Source organism: Protopterus annectens, chromosome 1.part1 (genome assembly GCF_019279795.1).
Source record: "Protopterus annectens isolate FY-2018-M chromosome 1.part1, PAN1.0, whole genome shotgun sequence".
In the NCBI taxonomy this organism is placed as follows: Eukaryota; Metazoa; Chordata; order Ceratodontiformes; family Protopteridae; genus Protopterus; species Protopterus annectens.
In genome coordinates this window covers 1,098,435,996-1,098,462,048 of record NC_056726.1, presented here as the reverse complement: position 1 = coordinate 1,098,462,048, position 26,053 = coordinate 1,098,435,996, and the positions used below count along the sequence as shown (strand labels likewise).

The 26,053-nt window shown below is 39.3% G+C and overlaps 1 protein-coding gene across 1 annotated transcript in view; it reads right to left on the bottom strand.

Moving 5' to 3' along the window:
- LOC122815469 (acetylserotonin O-methyltransferase-like) overlaps nucleotides 1–26,053 on the bottom strand; it is a 254,419-nt gene that overhangs the window by 48,331 nt on the left and 180,035 nt on the right. Inside the window, exon 4 of the mRNA XM_044087991.1 lies at nucleotides 2,183–2,305. Within this exon, the coding sequence (XP_043943926.1) occupies nucleotides 2,183–2,305 (123 nt within the window). The remainder of the gene's footprint in view (nucleotides 1–2,182; nucleotides 2,306–26,053) is intronic.

The following is a 26,053-nucleotide window of genomic DNA, read 5'->3' as shown; positions in this document are numbered from 1 at the left end:
CAATAGAGTCACCTATTACAAGGGTATCAGGTGTGTTATTCAGCCTTAAGGGCTGTGACTGCTTGGCACACTGACTTTGTGTGCTATGTGTTGTACGTGTTTTGTTTTGGGGTAGCGTTTGCTTGGATGTCTGCTTTGGAGGTCTCAGTTGCTTAGATAGATTTTTATTTAGAGCCTCTGAGTAAGTTTTTGTGTTTTTATGTGTTTGGTTCGCTGTTGTGGTGGGACTATGTGATACTGGAATTGTGTTGTGTGAGGTTACCTTCTCCTCCTGACTGGTTACACCAGTTTTGAGATGAGAGAGCTCAGCCTCCAGTTTGGCTATATTGCTGCATCTCTCACATGTATTTGAACCTATTTGGAGGAGGAGAGGGTTGTCCATGTACATGAGACAGTTGTAACATTGCCTCAAAATTCCCAGATTCACCAGCTGGACTGGAGAGGAAACCACTGACTGACCTTTGGACATGCTAGAGTAATATAGGGAACTGAATTAAAATGGACCAATAGGGGACAAGGTAATCGTAGAGAGTATAAGAGTAAGTAGTGCTTATGGTTTATTAGTGCTACCTTGTAAAATTACTTATTTGGACCAGTGAGGGGGCTTAGAATGAGAATATGGTGTTTAATTTGAGAGATAGAGCAGTTCTAAGGGAAGAAGTGAAGAGCAGACTTTGTGGAGCCAGGAATAGTTTAAACACAATTAGGCGGCGCTGCCCGATGTTGTGCAATGCAGAAAAACTTAACAAATAATCTGAAGCAAACGGGTTTTAAGAGGGAGATCAAGGAGTTAGAACTGACCCAAAATGGCCAATAAAACTACAGTTTCAAGGCAGTAACCACTCCCACAGGGGCAGGCAGGCTGCTCAATGTTTATCACTGCCACTGATGATCACAGAGACTTCCCTTTAGCCCAAGCAAACAATGGCCTCCAAGAAACTTACAAACAGTTCAGAACAGCAAATCTGTAACTGAACTTTTTTAAATCTCAGAAAAGTGGGAATAAAGCAAGATTTTTTTGTTTTTTTGTATTTTTTAAGGAAAGCAGAGGTTCACAAGTATCAACAAGTTAGAACAGTGCAGTAAATGACCCCACACTTGAGTGCTAGGCCAGAGACAGATAAAATGCAAGTTTTAAGAAAAAAACAATTTTAAAAATAAGTGCAGGCAGGAAATTCAGTAATCAGCTCTAGGTTGTGTTCTAAATACAGTTACCAACATAGAAATCAAGTTTAACAAGCCAGAAAATGCTCAAAAGTAGGCAGCAATGCAGAAAAACTTAACAAATAATCTGAAGCAAAATACTTAAAATCTCAAAAGTGGCTCCTTTCTTCTCTCAGCGTTTTGTCCTCTTGGTGGGTGCTTCACCAACAGCCAACAAGTCCAAAAAGGCGCCAAAATCACGAGGCAACTGGGTTTTAAGAGAGGGAGATCAAGGAGTTTAGAATTGACCCAAAATGGCCAATAAAACTACAGTTTCAAGGCAGTAACCACTCCCACAGGGGCAGGCAGGCTGCTCAGTGTTTATCACTGCCATTGATGTATTAAGTAGTGTCAATCCTCAATGATTTAAGAAAAAAACACAAATTTTATGAGGAACAGATCAAAAATATGAAGAGTCAAAAATCTGGATATTCTGTGAAAATCTGGGCATATGAGAGGTATGACTTCTATATTTATTTTATTTTATTTAACATTTGTTTACCAGGAAGGTCCGACTTGGAACAAGACAATTTTCAGTGGAGACATGGGGAGAAATTCTTCAGACATGTCTTTGTAACATGGCAGGAACATGGAGCACCCAGAGGAAACCCACAAGCACACAGGGAGGACATGCAGACTCTGCACAGAAGGCACCCCAACTGAGAATCGAACTGGAGAACCTCTTGCTTTCAGGTGACAATGCAAACCGCTGCACCACTGCGACATCCTTTCACTATATTTGTCCATTCACTAACCATTCCCTGTCAAACCCTGCAAGTTCTACAGAAAGTAATGAACTAACTGATATATATTCACACTGAGCACTGCTACAGTGTGCTTTTTATGTGCACTGCCTTTGGGGTGCACTTTTGTGAAGCTGTCATACGAATATATCATTTCCAAATGCATGCATTGTACTTGCTTACTGTTTGTCTGTTATTGCACACAAATGTCAATATTAAATAAAAGTTGTGCTTACCAGGGTTACATGCTGCATAAACCTTCCTTAGTAGCTCAATACAGTTCTCTTCTGGTAACACATGGGTGACTCGTGCTATGATGTACAGATCTGCTGATGGAATGGGATCCTGAAAGAAGTCTCCTGCAAACAAAAACAGAGCATTAGTGACAGCATGACACAATGCAACAGCCCCAATACCACAAAACTGAAAATGTGCACTTTTCAAATGACTTCTGATTAGCCTGAATTTTAATCTTATTGTCACAGGCATGTATGTTTTTGGGTACCAGTGAAAGACATTTTTAGTAACATATACTTTAAAGGGAGTACCTGCAAACTTTGATCATAATCTTTTATTTCATTGTTACAACTAATGTGCTTCCATATCAAGTTTCTTTTTCTTATTACATGTATTGCTTTTATATATCATGTACAAGCTAAATACAATCAAATGTCCACGTCACAGCAAGCACTACAAAACCTTATTACAGTCTATGTATACAATAAATGAAAACAATAACTGATGGCTGCTTTATTTCATAACAGACAGACCGTTAACATTTAGTATTACGTTCACCTTAACATTGTCTGATTTAATGACAGTTTGCATTATTAAGTGCTATTTAATGCAGAGGGATATTGATGGGTAATAACATTAATTTAATTAATTTAACCAGTGAGTTGCTACCCATGACAGAAAAGCCTATGAGGTTAACCATGTAATATACAATTTATTTGTCATTTGTTAATCAGGTTAGTGAATTAGTCAAAAGACCCTCTTCAGCTATGATTAAGGCTAAAGATACAAGGTAGGATGCATATTGCAATAAGCAAAAAACAATGAATAAACCACAAATTCAAAAAAAAACAAATTGCTGGAACCACTGAGGCTGGAAAAACTCAGCAAAGTCACCTCAGTGGTTCCAGCAATTTGTTTTCTGATGCATATCGCATAGGAACATTCTTAGACAAGAAATATACAGAGTGAAATATTCACAGAACAATAAAATATGCAGTTCAGGCGAACATGAAAAAAATAATAACAAACAATGAAAGAAAGTTTTGTTAACAATAAGACATATTGTTATCCCCTCTGGTGCTTGGAGGCTAAGAGCCATAAGTAAGCCTGATTACATTTGTCTGTTATTCTAACCCTCTTAGGTTTGATTTTAGCACTTGGGCTTCAGGCCAGTTATTTTACATTTAACAAAGTTTTTGTGGTCTGAACTGTTGTGTGCAAATCCTTATCAAAACCCTCTCTAGCCAAGTCCATCCAAGTTTCAGAACGCTATGTCTGGACAATTCCCATCAATTTCTCCTGCCAGCCTGGTCGACATGGGCATACTGAGACAGTGTAGCAACTGCCTCATGTTCACTGACAACCCTCTTCTCCTAGCACATAATTCTTCTACTTGCAAGAGATGCATCTATATCAGTAAACTGGTATCCATGCTCTCTCATGCCTCAACCCTGACAAAGAGGAGATTGCTAGCACAAACACCACACCACCCACATCACATAGCAAACGACAGCACAAATCCACATATACAGAGGTCCTCAATAAAAACTTACTAAAACAGCACAGGCCTCCAAAACACACTCACAGACATTCCACACACAACACCAAACACATCACAGACAGCAGACAACACACCAGTGTCTCACAAAGACAGCGCATAAGGCATAACAATAAACTCATACAGCCCATAAAGCACAACATTAAACCAAACATACTAGTCATTGGTGACTCAATTGTGAGACACACCAATGTCCCCATCACCAGGCTCGACACACCAATGTCCCCATCACCAGGCTCGACACACCAATGTCCCCATCACCAGGCTCGACACACCAATGTCCCCATCACCAGGCTCGACAAGGACAAGATCACGGTCAGTTGTCTGTCAGGTGCCAGAATCTGCCACATCATGCACGCACTTACATCTCTCCACACCAGGTACAAGTATGACTCTGTCATTGTCCATGTTGGTGTGAATGACTTGAGATGTACCTCCCTGGACTATACGAAGAGAGACATGATTGAGCTGTCAGAGTATGTGTCCCAGGCAGGTAGGTCCCTAGCTGTAAGCAGCATCCTACCTTCACCAAGAATGACACCACAATACCAACAAAAAATAATTGAATTCAACAATTGGCTTCATTTTTGTGTCATTCCAAGGGGATCCAGTATCTGTCTGCCTGGGATGACATGGCTTACAGAGCTCAATGTTTTGCCAGAGATGGCGTCCACTTGTCACCCCTGGGATTCAGGATTCTGGCCAAGACTGTTGGCTTCCCCATTATGGCTTTTTTAGTTAATCTCCCACAGACAAATATTCCAACATAAAAGATTTGTCAAAAAGAAAATTGAAGGTTATGCTGCTTAACGCTAGGACCTTAAAATGAAAATGCACTCAGTGGAGTTTCTCCTAGCACTGGAAGATGTTGACATCTGTGTAGTCACGGAAACTTCGTTCAAGGCTGCTGAGATCCGCCCCTGCCTTACTAGGCTATACCTCATTCCACATATTCCGACCCAAAAATGAGGTCAGGAAGACTAAGGGTGGTGGAGTTTCTATTTTCATTAAAGACACACATACCACCAGACTGGTTTGTCAGCACGATGCACTAGAACTTCTCCAGGTGCAATTGACAATTGCCAAGACACCCTTCCAAATTACAGCCAGCTATAGAGCCCCCCTTCATGACTCAGGACACCCTCTCCTCCTACCTGGACCTACTTGAGTCCATCAACGTACCACCAAACACCCTGATCCTTGGTAACTTCAGCTACTCCATCATAAACTGGGTGAACTATTCCTGCTCTAATGCACTCACCCAACGATTCCTTGATTTCATCAGTTGTAACACACTAGGCCAGCTTGTCTCATTCCCCACAAGGGAAGATAGCATTCTAGACTTGGTTCTCAATAACATGGGTGACTGCTGCACCCCGCCTCATAGCAAGTTCTTCCCTGGTGAGATCAGACTATTGGTCTGTCTCATTCGAAATGTCTATCCCATCCAAACCCTCTCCCAGCAGTAACCAGGCTCAAAAACTTCTCATAAACTGACTACAACCTTTTAAGGGAGGGTATCAGTAGCTTCACACCACTGTCCCCCTCAGAGGATGCAGACAGGTATGCTGAACAGTATACCAATGCAGTATACAAGCACCTGTACAACTGCATGGACTCAGTCATACCCAACAGAACTAAAACCTGCTCCTCAAGGAAACACAAACCTATGTGGTGGACATCCTCTATTAACAGGCTTTACAACAAAAGGAAGAATCTCTTGTCAAAGGGTAAAAAGGCACAAATACCCAATTGGAAAAACTCCCTCCGTAGCCTCAACAAGCAAATTAGATCACTAGTGAAAACCTCCAAAGCCAATTATGAATCGGAACTAGCCTCCAAAACAAAGGCTAACCACAAAGTCTTTTTCAGTTACGTCAGAAACCTCTATGACAAAGCCCAGGTTTGTTCCAAATTAGTTCTTACACGGATCCTGTTGACTTAACCAACCTGCTAGCAGATAAGTTCAGTGAAAACTTCACCACCCTGTCCCCCCACAAAGGCCCATTCGACATCCCTGATACTTGCCCTGTACCTCACATCTCTGTAGAGAAAGTGTTAAAGGCCCTATCCAAGGCAAAGAACACAGCTTCCATGGGACCTGATAGTATCCCAGGCTGTATTCTGCAACATCTGCAGCAAGAACTAGCCTCGCCATTGAGCAACCTGTTCAACCATAGCCTAAGTACAAGTTTCATTCCAGCAGAGTGGAAAACTGCCATTGTCATCCCTTTGCACAAAGGTGGTGCCACTACTGACCCTGGAAACAATATCCCATTAGCTTGACAAGTCTGATCTGTAAGGCCATGGAGCATATTATTATGGACATCATAAACAAGGATGTAGGCAATCTCCAAGCACTTGACCTCACCCAGTTTGGATTTGTTAAGGGCAGATCTTGCCTGTTGAACCTTATTGACTTTTTTAAGACTGTTACCAAGGCACTGGATGAGGGAAAGTCAGTACACACAGCTTACCTTGATTTGGCCAAAACCTTTGACACAATCCTCCACTCAGGCATCATCAAACAGTTAACAGAACATGGTGTAAATCCCTCCCTTATCATGTGGGTGGCCAACTGGATCACTGATAGGACCCACAAGGTTAAAATAGGTGCAACTACCTCAGATAGCAGATGTGTCACTAGTGTTGTCCCCCAGGGATCTGTCCTGGGGACCCCTATTGTTTGGCATCTACTTCTCAGAGGTCCAGGCAAAGACAAAAGGCCAATGGCTGACCAAATTTGCAGACAACTGTAAGTTGGTGCTGTCATTGACTCCCCAAATCATGTTAAAATACTTTAAGAGGGTCTCACAGCAACAAATGACTGGTGCCAAAGTCATGGCCTTAAGTTAAATTAAATGCAAAAAAATGTATTATCATACCATTCGGCAAAATCATGGCCACTACTGATTACCACATTAGTGGCAATCCCCTAAGCACACAATCTGTGGTGAGAGACCTGGGTACACAAATTGGCAACAATCTCACATTTGACCATCATGTAGAGGCAGTAGTCAGAAAAGCCTTTTACTTGGTTCATCTCATAAGTAAAGGGATTGCATCCAGAAAAAAGGAGGTTATTACTTCTCTGTACTCCTCCCTTATTAGGCCAGTAATTGAGTACAATGCTCCATTTCATATGTACCTCTCCAAACACCTGCACCAAATGGAAAAGGCCACAGAAATACCTCACAAAGAGAATCCATGGCCTCCAACATCTGTCCTATGTGGATAGGCTCAAATCACTCTAGTCTGTATCATACAGATTACTCAGAGGTGACCTTTGTCTTGCCTACAAGGCAATCACAGACCCTGCTCTACTAGAGATGCTCCAATCTGTAAGTCTAACTCCTCACGTAGTACCTGATCAAAAGGTTTAAATCTAATATATGACATTAACAAAAACTGCTGGAGAGACACGTTTGTTTCCCAGAGGCTGCCCCATCTCTGGAATAGACTCCCCATACATGTCAAATAAAGTACATTGCTGATCCTCTTCAAGCACAACCTTGATGAGTGGATGGGCAACCACAAATTTATCCCATGGGTTTAACCTATGTCCCTCACTGACAGGGGTGACAGGTTTGTGGTTTCTTTTTTGGGGATAAACTCTTGGCTAGGCTTCTAAGGGTCCCAGAGCCATAAGCCTAGTAATCTCCTATGATCCTATAAGTTCAAGAACCAAGCCTTATAGGTGGACTTCCAAGGTGGCTGCACACTGATCAACAGCTTAGTTTCAGTTCTCCCAGTGTGAAAAAAGAAACTGAGAGACAAGGGACAGTAACTCTACCAGTGTTAGCAAATTCAGTTACTGGCTAGTAAATATACTGCCTGGATGCCAGCAAAGAAGAAATTTAGAGAGATCCTGAAAGTAAATCAGCTAGTAAATGTGAAGAGAAAACAGTAACTGGAAAGAATCCTGCAGTATCTCCCTGCTTAAAAAGGTTATGATTGGAAATACCAAGTACTGATAAGACAGAAAAAAAGACAGAAAACATAGGAGGAGAGTGAATTTTGAAAATTGCTCTTCTTTAAACTTGTTTTTTCAGGAGAGGGGCAATCCCCCACTGCACCCACCAAACTTATGTATACTAACTCCGAGATTGCGATCCCTCTGAGAAAAGGGAATATTCTGAGAAATGGCATCTCTGACTTAGCTTATGTAAGTCCATTCTTTCGGCCATTCAGTCTCCTTATTTTTAAGGTAATCATTCTAGCAGGTCCTGACATTTGCAATGGTTACCTCCTGCAACTGCACAGCAAAAAGCAGTTCAAATTCCAGCTATGAAAGCAATGGCTTCTAATATTCTAGAGGGGAAAATAAGCAAGTTCCTCAGAGATGATTAAGATAAATAAAACAATGAAGGAATATATCATCTCAAATAAAAACATGCTGGAAGAGTGGAAGAAGCCTTAAACAGCTATTTAGATGAAGTGATAAAACTGCAAAAATCCAAGGTTGAAATGAAGAAAAGGCTGGCTGAGTATGAGATGCTCAAGAAAAGACATTTCAAAAAATGATAAGAGAGAACAGAAAACACAGGGAAAACCTGAGATTTCCTGCTGTACCAGACAACCTGGAAGGAACAGACTGTATTAATTTTATGAAAGTACAAATAAGCAACTGGACTGGTATTGCATACGAGGATGTGTTAACTGAAAGGTCACGTCATGTGCATGCTCCAAACCTAGCCAAAAGAAGGCAGACAAAACCTGTATTAGTAAAGATGCAATCATACCAGGAGGAGAAGGTGCTCCTGAAAAACTGCATCAGAAGGGCAAATTATTGGACATTGGAGACAGTAGAGGGTTTCTGGAAAATGATTATTCACTGTAAACCAGGCAGAAGAGAAGCAGATTTTATCTCAGCAATCAGCAAAAGTCAAGAGGCAGATGTGAGATTCAAACTGCTGTATCCAGCTGTCTTCAGATTATTTTTTTTCCTTGAGGTCAAACTCATGTTATGGTGCAGAACAGACTAAGGAGGAAATACAATAATATGTCCAACTGAAAGTGAGCCAGCAAACATAAAGGGACTCTACGTCTCATTATTCTGATAATAGGCAGAAAGGGAAATTATAGAGAGATAGAAAAAAGCACAAGAGTTGACTAGAAGATTTGTGAATACCTCGGACATGAAGCAGAGTCTGGAGTAGGGAGATGAAGATGACTACAAACAACTGTATAAAGCATCAAGCTAACAAACAGTGTGTGCATGTAACAAAAGGTGGAAAGAGACATTTTGAAAAGCTGTTATATACTTAATAGGTGGGAATAATTTCTTACTGTAATGGCTATACTAAACATATTATTTTAGTATGTTAATGGCCTCACAGGTTTAGACAAAAAGAAAAGATTACTGACTTATTTCAAGAAATGCAGAATGCAAATAATAATTCTACAGGACAGGTTTGGAAAGAAGCATGTGAACGCATCGTGTCAGTTTGGTAAAGAAAGGATCTCAGGAGGGATATTCAGCAGATTCTCAGAGACAAATGAAAAGGGGTAGTTATACTAATTGTCAGAGGAGCTCCAATAGTGATAGAAGTGGGGAGAAAAAGATAATTGTAGATTTGTGTTAGTAAGGGGCTACTGCAAGGGAGGAGGATCACACTGGCATGTATTTATATTCCATCTAAAACTGCTATTATGGAGCTTAAGACCATTTTGGGAACAGACAATTAACTTTCAGCAGGGAATATTACTTATAGGTGAGGACTAGAATTTGATTTGCAACAGTGAAGATGCATCTAGGGACCTATAATGGAAAATATAATAAAAGAAGATAGATTTCTGAAGATATTTATGGAAGTATTTGGTACAGAAGATGTGAATTCAGTAGTAGTAGTAACTCAGAGAGAATTTACATATTATTCCCCAAGGAACAATACTGGGCTAGACTAACAGAAATTATATTTCACAGGAACACATGCATTTAATTTAAAGTTTTGGCAAACATCCAATAACTATTTTAGAGCATGCAACAATAACACCTAAGATAAACATGCAGGGTAATGAAGTAAAAATGAGACACTGGTGCTTCCCCACCTATCTGTTAAAAAAGTGTAATTTCAGGAATAGGTAGTGGAAATTATTCTAACAATTATTAGGGAAGGTAGACATTTGTTCAGAAGTTATAGCTAGTGACTGGGATAAAATGGAAGTGGAGTTTAGAAGTAGGGTAGAAATAAAAGAAAAAGAGATATTGTTAAGAAGTATGTGAAATTATTTAGATGGGCTGACATGAAGAGGTGCAAGTGCAGAGCGATAAAGAAAATATGAAGAAGTATCTGAATAATAAGCAGGAGTTTTGAAAGATTGCAGTTAAGTGACTGTGTTTTCATAATAATTTCAGAGCACAAAACTTTTAGAACAATCACTTGTCCAACAGAAAGTTAAAAGGGCTGCTGGGGAGCATATAACAAAAATAATAACCAGATATCCTGTGGGGATATGAGCTATATTTCAGAAATGTTATAAAAAATTGCAGAGAGATTTGGAAATCAAGAAAGAGCCAAACTGATGTATTTATGGAAGACTTAAGTATGCCACAGTTAGAGGCAGTTGAGGCTCAATAATGAACAGTTAAGATAGGAGGAGATGAGATAAAAATAGCACCGTACAATCAAGCTCCAGGAAAACCTCCAGGGATAGATGGTATTCCTGTGGAAGTTTGGAAGCTAGTAGGGAAAAAGTGATAAATATTGGTAATGTTTTTTGTAACAGTATTTTAAAAGGAGAGGAAGTACAGACATCCTGGATATAGCTGCAGTGGATGTAATACCTGACGACAGCAAATTCCCTTTAGAGCAAGCTTCAAATAGGCCCATTTTAATTTTAAATCGGTTATAAAATGTTTATGTCTATAATAGCTAAACGAATGGCAAAGCTGTTTCCAAAATTGATAGATATGCATCAATATGGCTTTGTGGAGGGGATGCAAATATCTGACAACATGGGCAGCCACGGTGGTGCAGCAGTTAGCATTGTTGCCTCACAGCAAGAGGTTCTCTGGTTTGATCCTTGACAGGGGTGCCTTCTGTGCAGAGTCTGCATGTCCTCCCTGTGGTTGCGTGGGTTTCCTCTGGGTGCTCCGGTTTCCTCCCACATCCTAAAGACATGCGGTAGGTGGATTAGACACTCTAAATTGGTCCTAGGTGTGAGTGCATGTGTGTGTGTGTGCCTTCTGTGGAAGGTTGGGCACCGGGCTGGCAACTCAACACCATAAAACTCCACTGCCAATCATGAGCAGACAGGTAGCCGAAAGAAGAAGAAAAAGATGATCCATACTGAAGCAGGGTGCAAAAAATGCTGCTGTTTTTGTGGGTCTTGATGCAGAGAAAGGCATTCAACACAGTAAACTGGGATTTTATGAGTAGGGCCATGGAAGCATTTGCATTCCCTGATTTGATAGGGTTAATTAGAAGAACGTATGCGGGATTGGAGGCAAAAATTAAGGTGGGATGGTTCCTGTCTGATAGGTTGTGTCTGCACAGAAAAACGGGTCTATATTATATTAGCGAAAATCCTGTTAGGCAAATATGAAAATGCTGACATGTATTGCGTGAACCATAAATATGCCGAACGCACTAAACCGCGAAATTCAAAAAGTCAAATCCCCATAGTCGGCCAACTCCACCTCCCACTACATACTGCCTACCAAAACAAAATACATAAACCACATACATCCACTAACCAAAACCCTACTTGTAACCCTAAAGTAAAGCACCAAAACCCTATGGCTAACCCTACACTAAACCTTACATACATTACTATCTATGCACTTACCTTAACCTGCACCCTAACCCTAAGGTCTGTAACTATCGCACACTTACCCTACAGCGATATACCAAAACAAAAGAAATAATCCACACACATGCATTTAACAAAATCCTAATTCTAACCCTACTCTAAACCTTACATACATTACTATCTATGCACTTACCTTATAGGTTCATAGGTTCATAGGTTCATACTAGGCTATCTGCCCAAGGGCATTTATAAGCCTAGCCCATAGTTATGTGGCTTTCGCCACCCCTTTAGTTTGAATAAAAACTATGCCTATCATTTTTCTGTGCCTCTGTCAAGCAGTGACACTGAAGTAATCCCTGGGGTATATCTGCGATCTCCCATCCATTGGTCAAGATTCCTCTTGAACAAGGCCAGCGAGGTGCTCTGCCTCACATGTACCGGGATTTTGTTCCACAGCATAGGGAGTCTCTGGGTGATGAATCTGTCCCTCCAGCACGTTCTATTTATAACCGTGTCAAGGTTTAAGTCTCCCACCCTTGTGGTTCTGAGGGATCTAGATTTTTGAGGTGAAGCATATTCATCAAATCTGGGTTTGACATGGCCTTATATGTCAGGCACAGGTCACCTCTGAGCAAGTGGTATGAGACTGAATAGTGCTGGAGTTCTTTCAGTCGGGCAGCATAAGACATATTTTTGAGACCCTTTATCCTTTTGGTGAGGAACTTTTGGGGCCTTTCAAGCTGCAGCAGGTGTCTGGTCAGATACATTCCGAACGGGGCATTGTACTCAATCATAGGTCTAATGAGTGATGAGTACAGGGGACGATGACCTCCCTTGATCTAGATGTGAATCCTTCATGATCAGGTGGGCGATATAGAAGGTTTTCCTAACTACTTTAGCAACATGAGTGTCAAACGAAAGGCTACTGTCAACTTGGGTCCCCAGATCCCTGATGACTTTTTCTGTGCTCAGTGGATTGCCACCTATATGGTAGCTAGGGGTAACCTTGTTTTTCCCAAAGGGTACGACTATGCATTTTTAGTTTGGTTTAACTTCAGGCCATGGCTCTGGCACCAGTTATCCGTTTCTGTGAGGCCCTTCTGGAGGATATCTGTGTCAGATGTGTTTTCGACTATGGCGACTATGACCTTAACCTGCACCCTAACCCTAAGGTCCATAACTATCATACACTTACCTTACGGAGCTATACCATAGACGGGCCAACCATGACACTTCGGCATTTCGAATTTCACGGTTTTGGACATTCGGCGTTTCCGTGGTTCATGCAATACGTGCCGCTCTTTTTGTATTTGCGTAAAAGGACTTTCGAGCACCTGAATGGAACCCCAGAAAAACTAGGCAGGGGTTTCCAGTTTCCCCTTTGTTATTTGCTTTATATTTACAGTCATTGGCAAAGAAAATTAGGGAATCAGAAATTCAAGGATATAATTGACAATAATAATCAAGAAAAGTTGTCCTTATTTGCAGACCATATTACTTTGTAACTGATAAAAACAGAAAAAGACATCTCAGTGTTGTAGAACATCTTGATACAGTTTCAAGTCTTTTGGGGACATACAATTAATGAAGATAAAATGAGTATAGCTGTAAACTATGTGCCCACACATGAATTGGTCCAGCAATCCCCATATTTATGGAGACACAATAAAATGTATTTAAGAGTATGTGTTAAAAATGATTCTGCTATGATAGCAAAGGATATGCGAGAATGAAGTAAATAAAAGATAATACAAAAACTGAGAAACTGGAAGCTCTTGTTTATGGATATGGATAACAAGATACAGGCAGTGAAAATGCTTTTAGCCCCTTTAATTTTATATAGATCAGGCACATTTTTATAAACCAGAGGAGAAATTGTGGACAGAAATGAATAAACAGTTGAAGGAATTTATCTGAGAGGGGAAGAGGGCAAGAGACAAGGGGGATAAGATGATCCTTCCAACAGAAGAGGGTGATTTAGGATTACCTGAGCTGCAGAGTTAAGGCTCATATACACACCACAAGGAGAACACTAGAATTCAAAGTGGAGTTCATGTACATACCACAAGGAGAAAGCTAGAATTCAAAGTGGAGTTCATATACATACCACAAGGAGAAAGCTAGAATTCAAAGTGGAGTTCATGTATATGCCACAAGGAGAAAGCTAGAATTCAAAGTGGAGTTCATATACATACCACAAGGAGGAAGCTAGAATTCAAAGTGGGATTCATATACATACCACAAGGAGAAAGATAGAATTCAAAGTGGATTTCATGTACATACCAGAAGGAGGAAGCTAGAATTCAAAGTGGGATTCATATACATACCACAAGGAGAAAGATAGAATTCAAAGTGGAGTTCATGTACATATCACAAGGAGAACGCTAGAATTCAAAGTGGAGTTTATGTACATACCACAAGGAGAAAGCTAGAATTCAAAGTGGAAGTCATATACATACCACAAGGAGAAAGCTAGAATTCAAAGTGGGATTCATATACATACCACAAGGAGAAAGCTAGAATTCAAAGTGGAGTTCATGTACATACCACAAGGAGAAAGCTAGAATTCAAAGTGGAGTTCATATACATACCACAAGGAGAAAGCTAGAATTCAAAGTGGAGTTCATGTACATACCACAAGGAGAAAGCTAGAATTCAAAGTGGAGTTCATATCCATACCACAAGGAGAAAGCTAGAATTCAAAGTGGAGTTCATGTACATACCACAAGGAGAACGCTAGAATTCAAAGTGGAGTTCATATACATACCACAAGGAGAAAGCTAGAATTTAAAGTGGAGTTCATATACATACCACAAGGAGAACGCTAGAATTCAAAGTGGAGTTCATATACATACCACAAGGAGAAAGCTAGAATTCAAAGTGGAGTTCATATACATACCACAAGGAGAAAGCTAGAATTCAAAGTGGAGTTCATCATATAAATACCACAAGGAGAAAGCTAGAATTCAAAGTGGAGTTCATATCCATACCACAAGGAGAAAGCGAGAATTCAAAGTGGGGTTCATATCCATACCACAAAGAGAACGCTAGAATTCAAAGTGGAAAGAGATAATGATGAAACAGGCGAAAATTCAAGAAATAAGTAGAGAGTGGAATTTTGAATGCAGATCCTTAAAGAGAATAACCATAACCATTCAGAATATTATATAGATAAAGTAGCAGAAATTATTTTAAGAACTAAACCAACACAAGAAAGGACAGTGAAGATTTTACCTGTAGGGATTACTGCAATTGGGGTTACAGAGAATATGTAAGATAGGACTGGAACTTATTGGAGAAAACTGTGAAAGGAACCAAGGCAATGGGAGGAAATAACTAGAAAAGTAAAGGTAAGAGAACAGGAAGAGTCCAGGAAGACATGTGGACTGCGGAGCAGTGAGTGCTTTCCCTATCAGTGATTGCTATCATTATGATTTGATATCAGTGTATAAGAAAAGAGAAAGTGGAAGGGGAATCCTAAGTGAAAGGCCTGCTCTGATAGAGTTATTAGCTGAAGCTAGAGCAGAAGCTAATCTTAAAAAGGGATAATTAGTAGGGCATATAATATATTGCACAATAACAACATGAATCCATTGGATGAGTTAAAAAAGATTGGGAAGAGAGATTAGATACGCACATCAAAGTCACACGGAAACAATGCTAGCAAAGTCTAGTAGAATTAGAAGTTTTGCTTGGAAGTGTTGTGTAGATATTTTACATCCCAGGCAGACGCCAATTCATTTTTTAAAGGTAGTTGGCAAATGTTGGAGGTGTGATGGGGAAGAAAGAGGTAACTGGGAACATATGATTTGGTAGTGTAATGAGTTGCCAGACTTCAAGAATTCCCTGCAGAGGTCTCTGTCTGAAATAATGGGGATCAGATGGATGTAACTAAGGACGTTTCTTGAGCTGGGATACGTAATCTGAACTGCCCAGACATAGTATGGCCTTGCTAAGTTTAATTCTGATGGCTGCTCCCAGAAACAATTACTAGAAAATGTAAATCAAAGTTTAAACCAATTGCAGTTGAAGTTCTGAAACTTGTAAATAAAGGGAAGTTGGATCTTTAGGAAATGTTAGCAACAGATTTTATAGACAAAAATGGAAACTGAGAACAGTACCTGCAGAATCATGTTTTATATAAGGGGTGCTATTTAAGAGAGGGCAGGAACTGAGCCGTTTATGTAATTTGGTATTGATGATAGTTATAGAAAAAAACATATTTGATGTATAATGTTTGTAACTAGGAAGGTGTTAATATGGTTAGTGTTCTTTTATATAAATGCATATCTGTCTATATCTTAAGTGATAATTTAATAAAGGTGTTTAAAAAAGTCCCAGGCCCTATACAAACATTCCACCATAATCACAGCTATTATAATACAGTGGTCTGGGGCCCTGAAAAATCATGAGAGGTCTATCTTTTTAATATTCTAATGCAGTCATCATTCACAGTCCAATCTGGCTGGGGTTTGTCCATTCTTGGGTAATGTTAAGAGGCTTAGGAACAAGATTCAGCTCCTTGAAAATATTAACCAATCATACCTGAACTTGTCTTTCCTGCCATCACTTTCGGGTTTCTATCTCAGACAAAACATGTACCTGACCATTATCCAACACTGGCCTAAAACAGAGATTAAACCACTCATGATCTCTAGCTCAGCCTTTTAGAACAGAAAAGCCCGCATCAAAATTACTCCTAATATTAACAAATACCAGTTATTTCCTGAACTGAGAATGTAACAAAAGGCATGTTACTCCTCACAAAAGGACAGCTGGACATGCATGCTGCAGAATGCACTTAAACTTTCCACATGGTTCCCTAGCCAATTCACAACATGTATTTTTGAACACTTAAAACTTATTTTTTTGCAAATGGTACAAAAGGGTACACGTGTCATAACTTTATACTTAATGAACAACAAGTTCATCCTTAAAACTCCACGTTTCCAAAATAAACTAAGGCAGACAAAGTATTATTGAAGTAGCAGGTCAACATCGATCTGAGTTAAGATGAAACAGGAATAAATTTATTTATTACATGTATTAATCGGGAAGTGTCCGACTGGGCTGGGAGCCCATTTTCAGTGGAGGCCGGGGGAGAAAAGTTCCAGACATACACTACAGTATACAGCATGTGCAAATTATTACAAGCAGTAAATTCAACTACAAGGTTTATCGAAAGTTAAAAATAAAGAGAAAGAATTGTAAAAAATACAGTTTCACAACATAATTAGACATGTAGCATATATAGGGAAATAGCTAGCTTGCCATAGTTAGGAGATTACAGTAGTGTGACTGATAAGAAATACACTGGGTGAAAATAAGAGAGAGGAATAGAAAGGACAATAAGTGAGAAACCGCAGCAAGAGAAAACCCCTTTAAGGTAGAAGGAGGGTGGAAAGATGTGAATAGTGGAATTAGCCAGGGGTATGGCAGGAGCAGAGCCAGTGGTTTGTTAGATATTTAAGTAGTTGTTGTTTAAACTCAGGATGGTGGGGACAGTTAGTAATTGATTGGGGTAGAGTGCTCCAGAATCTTATGGGAATATAGACAGTCCCCGTGATAGCTGTGTAAGAGGCATACCTCTAGTAGTAGTTTATAATAAAAAATCATTTTAGTTAACATTTATTAGCCAACACATATTCAATGATTTCAATGAGAGTTTGGTGATATAATTAATTATTTCTGCTGTATTTACGTATTGTACTGTAATTACTTAGAGGTACTAGAGTTTGGTACTGTAATTAATTATTTGTGCTGCATCTAAGTATTGTACTGTAATTACTTAGAGGTTGCTAGAGTTTGGTACTGTAATTAATTATCTCTATTGTATTTAAGTATTGCATTGTTAATACTTATAGGTACTAGAGTTTGGTATTGTAATTAATTATCTGTGCTGTATGCAAGTATTGTATTATAATTACATACAGTACTAGAGTTTGGTGATGTAATTAATTATTGGTGCTGTATTTAAGTTTTGTATTGTAATTACTTAGAGGTACTGCATTTAAGTATTATGCTACATTCTATGTATTTTAGCCATAAGTATTTTACACTGATACTTTTTTACCTTTTAAGATTCTTATACTATTATTGTAAAGTTTTTAACACAGGTCCCCAACTGAAAAAAGGTACTTTGCCCAATTGGACTTTGCTGTTTAGCAAAATGAATGAATGAAATAAAGAATAAATAAATACAGATAATTTAAATTATTTTTAATCAAATTAATGACAATTTTAATAAGTTAACCTTAAATGGAATAAGATGCACATTTTTTGACTATGTTTGATAAAAAAATTATATCACTAATCAAAGCTTAATATATAATTGCATTATTTGTTGATAAAATGCAAATAAAAATGAATAGCATTCAAGTAAACCAATAATGGCATTTAGAAACTCCATTCGAACTGGGGAAAATGGTGGCGTATGTTCACCTGAGACCATATACAATGGCCTCAATATTTACAGTTATAGTACAAAGACTGATAATGCTTATGGTTTAAAAATGAAACAATTACATTAAGGTTTATTCAGTGACAAAAAGTAACTGTATCTCTACAAAATGTAAAAACAAATGTTAATCATAAATTACTGTAAAGCTAAATTATATATCTATATATATATATAAATATGCATGCATCCCAGAGATTCATTACCATGTTGTCCGTGGCACACACATGCTACCACAACTGACCACATTGCCACGGTGACCAGTATCACTAATGAAATATGGATGCAGCCAAAGCACATAGCATGAAGAGTTTGTACTTGTGACTGAAGCACAAGCTTGTGGTCACATTTTGGTTCAGAGGTGATTACATGTCAAGCAGGGCACCTCTTTGGCCCATTTCAAAAAGAACCTTGAAGATTGGATGGGAGATAGGAAATTCACCCTAGGGATCATGTCAGTCACCCTGCTAGACAGGGGTCGAGGAAAGTAAAGACTGTGGGAAGAAATATCCAGGGAATTGTTATGGCTAGGCTTGCATAAGCCCTAGGGCCGATAGCCTAGTACCAACCTATGAACTAGGCTAATGGTGCAATAGCCTTTACATGCCTAGCCGATAATACCCAGGATATGACAGTATTATATCTTAATTCTCCCAGATATCAGATGGGGTAGTATCAGGGTAGGGGTCTTTGGATGTTGGAGCCCTGAGTCATTTTACAGACTGCATCTGTCCATAAGGAACATGGGCAGTACCATGGGAGTGGATTTATGGTTCCCCATCCATTTAACCAAATTATTTTTGAAAAGAATGAGGGACAGGCTTGTTTTATGAAGATGAGAAGTTTATTTCATAGATGAGGTAGCCTTTGGGATACAAATCTATCTCTCCAGCAAGTCCTGTTAGGGTCACAAATAAAGTTCAGGTCCATGGAATACATAATTCTCATACAGCTGTTCTTCCAAATATGTAATATTTTCTCAGGGCTGGAAAAGCAAATGTCTTGTAGGTCAGGCATAAGTCCCCTCTCAAACAATAAGAGACCAAGTAAAGGGATTGGGCCCTCACCACTGGGTCTACTTTTAGGAGTGTATCAACATTATAACTTGCAGGGATATCTGATTTACTGAAGGGTATAATTATGCATTTTTTAGCATTTAGTCTCAGACCATGATTTTGGCACAAGTCTTTTGCCATTTTAAGGCCTGTTTGTAGGATGACAACATCATTTAAGGATTCAGTGATTGCTTCCAGCTTACAGTCATTGGTAAACTTGGTTAGCCAGATGTCCCTAACATTGGTGTTCACTTCAGAGAAGTATATACCAAACAGCAGGGGTCCCAACACTGAGCCCTGTGGTACACCACTAGTAACATGCTTCTTATCAGACATGGATTCACCTTTTCAGACAGGAAGTGCCCTGTCACTGACCCAGTTGGCTATCCATCGGATGATGTAGGGGTTTATTTCTAACTCAGTAAATGTATCTATAATCCCCCAAGTGTGGAATTGTGTTGAAAGTTTTTACTAGGTCTAGATAAGCATTGTATACTGGTTTACCCTCATCCATGGCTCTGGTCACTTTCTCAAAGACATCCACTAGATTGAGTACATAAGACCTCCCTTTGACAAAAGCAAATTAGGTCTGGTCCAGTATTTGGAGATTTCTTATGTCATTATTGATCAGGTCTATGATAATTCTATCCATGGCCTTGCAGATAAGACTGGTCAAGTTTATGGTTCTGTAATTCCCTGGGTCAGTTGATGGGTCCTTTTGTGCAGTGGGACAACTGTTGCAGTTCCCCATTCCTCTGAGACAAAGCCTGTCAGAAGGTTGTGGTTAAACAAGATTTCTAGTTGCCCTGGTAGATTTTGTTTTAAGCTATTTAAGAACCATCCTGGAATGTTGCCAGGACCCATGGAGGCTGTGTTTTTGACTTCAGAAAGCACAGTAAGGATCTGTTCCCATGTAATAACCAGTAAGGGGATGGTTGCTGGTACTTCTTTGACTGTGGTAGGAGGTGATTGGGGAGAAGCTTGAACTGAACTTGTCAGTCAGCAGGTGTGTTATAGCTTCAGGCTGGGTGTATGTGTTGCCATTCATGATTAATTTGGCACATTGCAGAACATTTCCTCTGAAGTTACAAACGTAACTAAACAACCCTTATGGTTATCTTTCACCTGGGAGGCTATCTTTGCCTCATAGTTTGTTTGGCACATTTGACCAGCACTCTAATTTGTTTAGACTAGTGAGTCTCATTTTACACTACTTTGACTGTTTCTTATTGGCTTTGGAGAGGATTTTTTTTCTTTTTGTTGAGTCTATTTATGCTAGGGGGTCCACCAGGGTGGTTTATTTTTGCCAGCACTCATGAGTAATACTTAGACAAGTATTGCCTCATCTATACAGCTATGAATGTAGTTGTACAGTGCTATTGTGTAGAGCTCAGAGTAGGCCTCACTGTTACCTGGATTTAGTGGGATTTGGACGTTTAATAAGCTGTCACGTACTTTGAGGTAATTGGACTTAGCAAAGTTCAGGTTTAGAGTTTGATGGGAGTTCTAGGTTACTTTTAATACTAAAGGAAATCATTTTGTGGAACATTCCCTCCCCCATATTCTTGAGTACTAGGTTTAGGATATTTGTACCTTCACGTGAGGAGCTAACTAGTTGCTCCAGAGTCTTGCCATTGATGAAGTCCAAAAAACAAGTAATCTCCATGGTATCCCCAAAGTCTCAAACAACCCACTAAACAAGTATAGTGGGTCCAAAAACAACACAGTGTGAGAAACTTCTCTGCTTGAAAGATTTTTTACATATATATATATATATATATATATATATATATATATATATATATATATATATATATATATATAGTTAATCACTGTATATTAATCACATCAGATAATCGCAGTAGAAGTAGTGAACTTAAACTCATCCTAAGTCAAAAAATAATAAAAAATATACTTTGAAATATTATACAGAATTACTAAGTATTCAAAAGTAATCCAAGCAGGGTAGACAGCCTGTTTCCAGTTGAAAATCCTTCAAGCACACAGACAAGTGATCCAAGTAAAACAGTTTTTTTGACTGGAAACCGACTGCTTGAATTAATTTTGAATACTTAGTAATTCTGTGTAATATTTCAAATTATATTTTTTGACTTAGGATGAGCTTAATTTCGTTGCTTCTTCTGACATTATCTGATCTTATTAATGTACTTTGATTTTATATATATATATATATATATATATATATATATACGTATGTATATAAATTGAAAAGACTTCTACACAAAAAAGTTCCTTACACTGCATTGTACACAATAACAGACATCAATCAGGTCACTTACCCACTGTACACAAAACAGTCCAAAGACAATTATATCAACAGTTTCACAAGAAGAGGAATAGACAGGAATGCAATATAACTGGTCTGAATGCACAGCCTACCATATGAACTAACCGAAATGAGTATTTAAAGAAACATGCAACATTCTGTTATGTAATAAATATGCATATAAACAACATAGTGACGAAGACTCACTTAGCTATCCACTCTGTGCATCAGACATATTTGCAATGCTAAGTCAAACCCAAATGAATAAAGGGCATGGCACAGTCATCATCATCTGTGCAGGGTGGGAGGGGGCAGTAGGCCAAGGCTGACATCAAAGTAGTGAGTGTGTGTGAATAAGAAACACAGAACATTCAGCAAAGTAGGAGAAATCTCAGTGTCTTTAACAGGATATATATCCCAATCAAGCTTTTCTAAAATCTCAGGGCCTGTAACAAGAGATATATAGGTTCATAGATTCATAGGTTCGTACTAGGCTATCTGCCCTAGGGCATTTATAAGCCTAGCCAGAGTGTGTGTGGCTTTCACCACCCCTTAGGATGAGAATACTACACCCTTTTAGGGTTTAGTTTACTGTGCCTCTGTCTAGTAGTGACACAGAGATGACCCCCGGGGTAAACCTACGATCTCCCATCCACTCGTCGAGATTTCTCTTGAATAGAGTCAGTGAGGGGCTCTGCCTAACATGGACTGGGATTCTGTTCCTGAGTGTAGGGAGCCTCTGGGTTATAAATCTGTCCCTCCAGCATGTCCTATTTATTTCTGTGTTGAGGTTTAAGTCTCTTATTCTCGTGGCTCTGACGGATTTGGATTTTTTGAGGTGGAGCATGTCCATTAATTCCGGATTGGACATGGCCTTGTACGTCAGGCACAGATCACCTCTGAGTAGGCGGTATGCGACTGAATAGAGCTGGAGTTTTTTCAGTCAGGCAGCATATGACATATGTTTAAGACCCTTTATCCTCTTGGTGAGGAACTTTTGGGGTCTTTCCAACTGCTGCAGGTGTCGGGTGAGATACATCCCAAATGGGGCATTGTACTCAATCATTGGCCTGATAAGAGAAGAGTACAGGGGCACAATGACCTCTCTTGATCTAGATGTGAAACCCTTCATGATAAGGTGGGCAATATAGAAGCTCTTCCTAACCACTTTGGCAATGTGAGTGTCAAATGAGAGGTTACTGTCAACCTGGGTCCTTAGGTCCCTGATTACCTCTTCCGTACTTAATGGATTACCACCTATGTGGTAATTTGTCAGTACCTTGTTTTTCCCAAAGGGTACAACTATACATTTTTTGGCGTTCAGCTTAAGGCCATGGCTCTGGCACCAATTATCCATTTCTATGAGGCCTCTCTGAAGGATGTTTGTGTCCGCTGAAGTATCAATTATGGCGCCCAGTTTGCAGTCATCTGCGAACTTTGTCAGCCACAATCCTCCTATGTTTGCCTGTACCTCAGAAAAATAAATGCCGAACAAGAGGGGTCCCAGGACTGAGACTGGCTTAGAGTCTGACATAGCTCCAGCAACTCTGACCCTGTGGGTTCTGTCCTTGAGCCAGTTTGCAACCCATCTTGTGACATATGGGTTTACATTTAAGCTGGTGAGTTTGTCTATGATGCCCGAGTAAGCTTTTCTGAAATCTCAGGGTCTCTAACAGGAGATATTTCCCAATCAAGCTTTTCTGAAATATCAGGGTCTCTAACAGGAGATATATCCCAATCAAGCATTTCTGAAATCTCAGGGCTTCTAACAGGAGATATATCCCAATCAAGCTTTTCTGAAATCTCAGGGTCTCTGACAGGAGATATATCCCAATCAAGCTTTTCTTAGCTTGCATGTGTGTGGATTGGTATGGGCAGTTTTTGTGAAGTGTGTATGTGTGTCTGCATGAACACAGTCAAGCACTATGTTAGCACTACACCCTGGCATCTCAGACAGGTGTGAGCCATGCATGGCAGAGATGTCAATGTTGTCACTCCAGACCATGCAAGCTGCCGCTACAAGGAGCTGCGCAATCACTTCCAAGTCCCTGGTTTAAGTGGGGGTGCTACCTGAATGTGAGTGATGTCTGCTAGATTATATCTCTTCTATGTCCAGGACCTTGACCTCATGGCTTATCATGTCTGGGTGCGGACACCTCAATCAGTGATGGAGCAGTGGATGTAGTGCCACCACAGAAGTGGGATCTGGCACGGTCACATGGGCTAACACCAGAGGATGTAGCAACTCTATGGACACATGAATGCTGGCCCTATCCCAGCAGATGTGCCATCATAGACACTGATCAATCCATTGTGTCTCTCACCCTCTCCAGTGAGTCAGCCACATGGTTTAGGCAGTTGTGCATGTCCAAATGTGCCACATTTAGGACTCACACAATCTCTTCTGAGATCCTGGTGCAACATGCCTCCATGATACATACTTCTGGGGGCACATAATGACACAACAGCATCAGGATGAGGGTGGACAATTGGCCTCCTCCTCTGAGCACCTCTAACAACCCTCCTATGTGGTGCTATGCACTCACAATGGCTATGGACAGACTTGACCAGCTCTGCAACTGAAGTAACCACACTAGCCCAATTAACTGTGTCACCATCGACCTGTTCTATATCTGAGGGCTCAGTGGAATGGGCATTCATAGCAATACTCTGTCCAAAATAAGCCCTTTGGATGTGTAAGTCACAGCCTCAGTGTCAGACTGAACCTCTTCACCTCATGAGTGTGCCTCTGTTATGACATTCATTCTCAGGAATCCTTTCTTACTTTACACATTCATTTCATTTGTTTGTGACAACACCCATTGCTAACTCCCATGGTACATACCAACAATACACAGTTCTGGGGAATGCATTAAATCATAGTCTGATGTTTGCATCTGTTCTTTTCTGTATGTACAATAACTGTGTCATACAGGAGTTCCTTACATTTGGGTATTATGTATGCCACACTCTGCTCCCACATTTGCAATGCTACACACACTTACATATGGCATACATAACCATTAGAATATTGAAGTGCATAATTCCTTTCAAGGTGATCCTCCTTGTGCATGCATTAGGCCTATTTCTATAGCATGCAGAGTTAATACACAGGTCAGTGTCAAAACTGATGAGTTTGATTCTTGCAAAGGGAGATTGTGGCTTCTAAGCCAGTCCTGTTTTCCAACATGTGATGTTGACAAAATGCACACTATGCAAATATCCCATAATATATGTACTGTCTTTGCGAACTGTCATCTCAACCCAGCATGTTATTGACATTCATATGTCATGTAATCTGTCTGTTGCAATGTTCATTTGTACAACTGTCACATCATATAATTTCATGTCTGCTTTTTTTTAACTATACTTGCTCAGGATCTGTAACCACCATTAATTATTATAACATACATATTGCAAAATTCTATTACAAAATTTTCTTTGTGATAAAAGCACCCTTGCATAAATTATCTTACTATAATTTGAACATTTACCCTCCCCGCTTACATTTTTCCGTTTACATCTATTTGATTTCTGTCCACGTTGTCCTCAGTACACTTCCCTGTTAGTTAACCGTTTGCTGTAGCTGCCCTTGCTGTTTCCTCTTACTTATTTCTGTATTCATATGTTTGATTTATGTGCACATCACACTTGGTACACTTTCCTTGCTGGTACAGCTTGCATTATTTGCCCTTCTTGTGAAGCCTACACAACTGCTCATGAATCCCACAGCCTGTCTATTTTTTATATGATTTTATTTCTTTTATAAAGAGAAAGAGAAGAGAAGAAAAAACAAATAGCCCCTAACTCTGTGCAGTAATCCCCAGACGACTGAATCATCAATTAATAAAATAAATAAAACCTCAGTTTGGATGAATCAATAGTAAAGTTTATTGAGCTACTGAAGGAAAAGATAGGTGCCCTCATATACAGAGGTATTTTTAAGTGCTATAGATATGTCTCCAGCTTGGACATTGAGCTCAGGAAATCTACAGCTCTTGAAAAATAAAAAAAATAAAAAATAAAAAAAAAATAGTTTAATAGATGAAAGCACCTATATCTCTCTTTAGTGGCTCAATATTTTTTTTAATTCATTTGAACTGTGTTTTTATTATTATTGAGTTTCTGCCTTAGTAAGTGTTTACAGTTCTGTTCAGTTTATGCAATACTGGAGTATTTATTTTGCCTTATATTTTCACTTTATTTAGGTGTTTTTATAATCTGGTTTAGAAAGCCTTGGTTTGTACTCTAATGGAAGTAAAGGTGAATTTAATCATTTCTGTGCTTGTGATTGCTTAAAGAAAAGTGTGTGCTCTTTTGTGATTGCCTAGAGAACTGTTTGAATTGCTTTGAATTTTCCTTGATTGTATAAAGTCATCACTTTTGTGTGATGCTTGGTATGGCATATCATGGCTTACCTTTGTCCTGTATAGACACAGGTACTTTGAACCTCAATTTTTCCTATAAAAAACACTGACATTTCTCAGGTACTTTGTTAGAAAATATTAGTTAATATGTGTATTAGTTAGCATTTAGTGCATTTTATGCTTTTTATTCTTTTTCATATTGCATAAATCTTCTTACTGCATAGCTGCAGCTTGCTGACTTTGTATTGCTTTCCTTGTATCTTGCTTATGCCTTGCTTTTTAATGAGGAGCAGGTGATTTGAGAAGCAGGTGATTCTGCTATGCTAAAAAAAAAAATGTAAAAAAATGACTAACCTGTATGAAAGTTCAGAGTGTGAATGAGAAAATACAT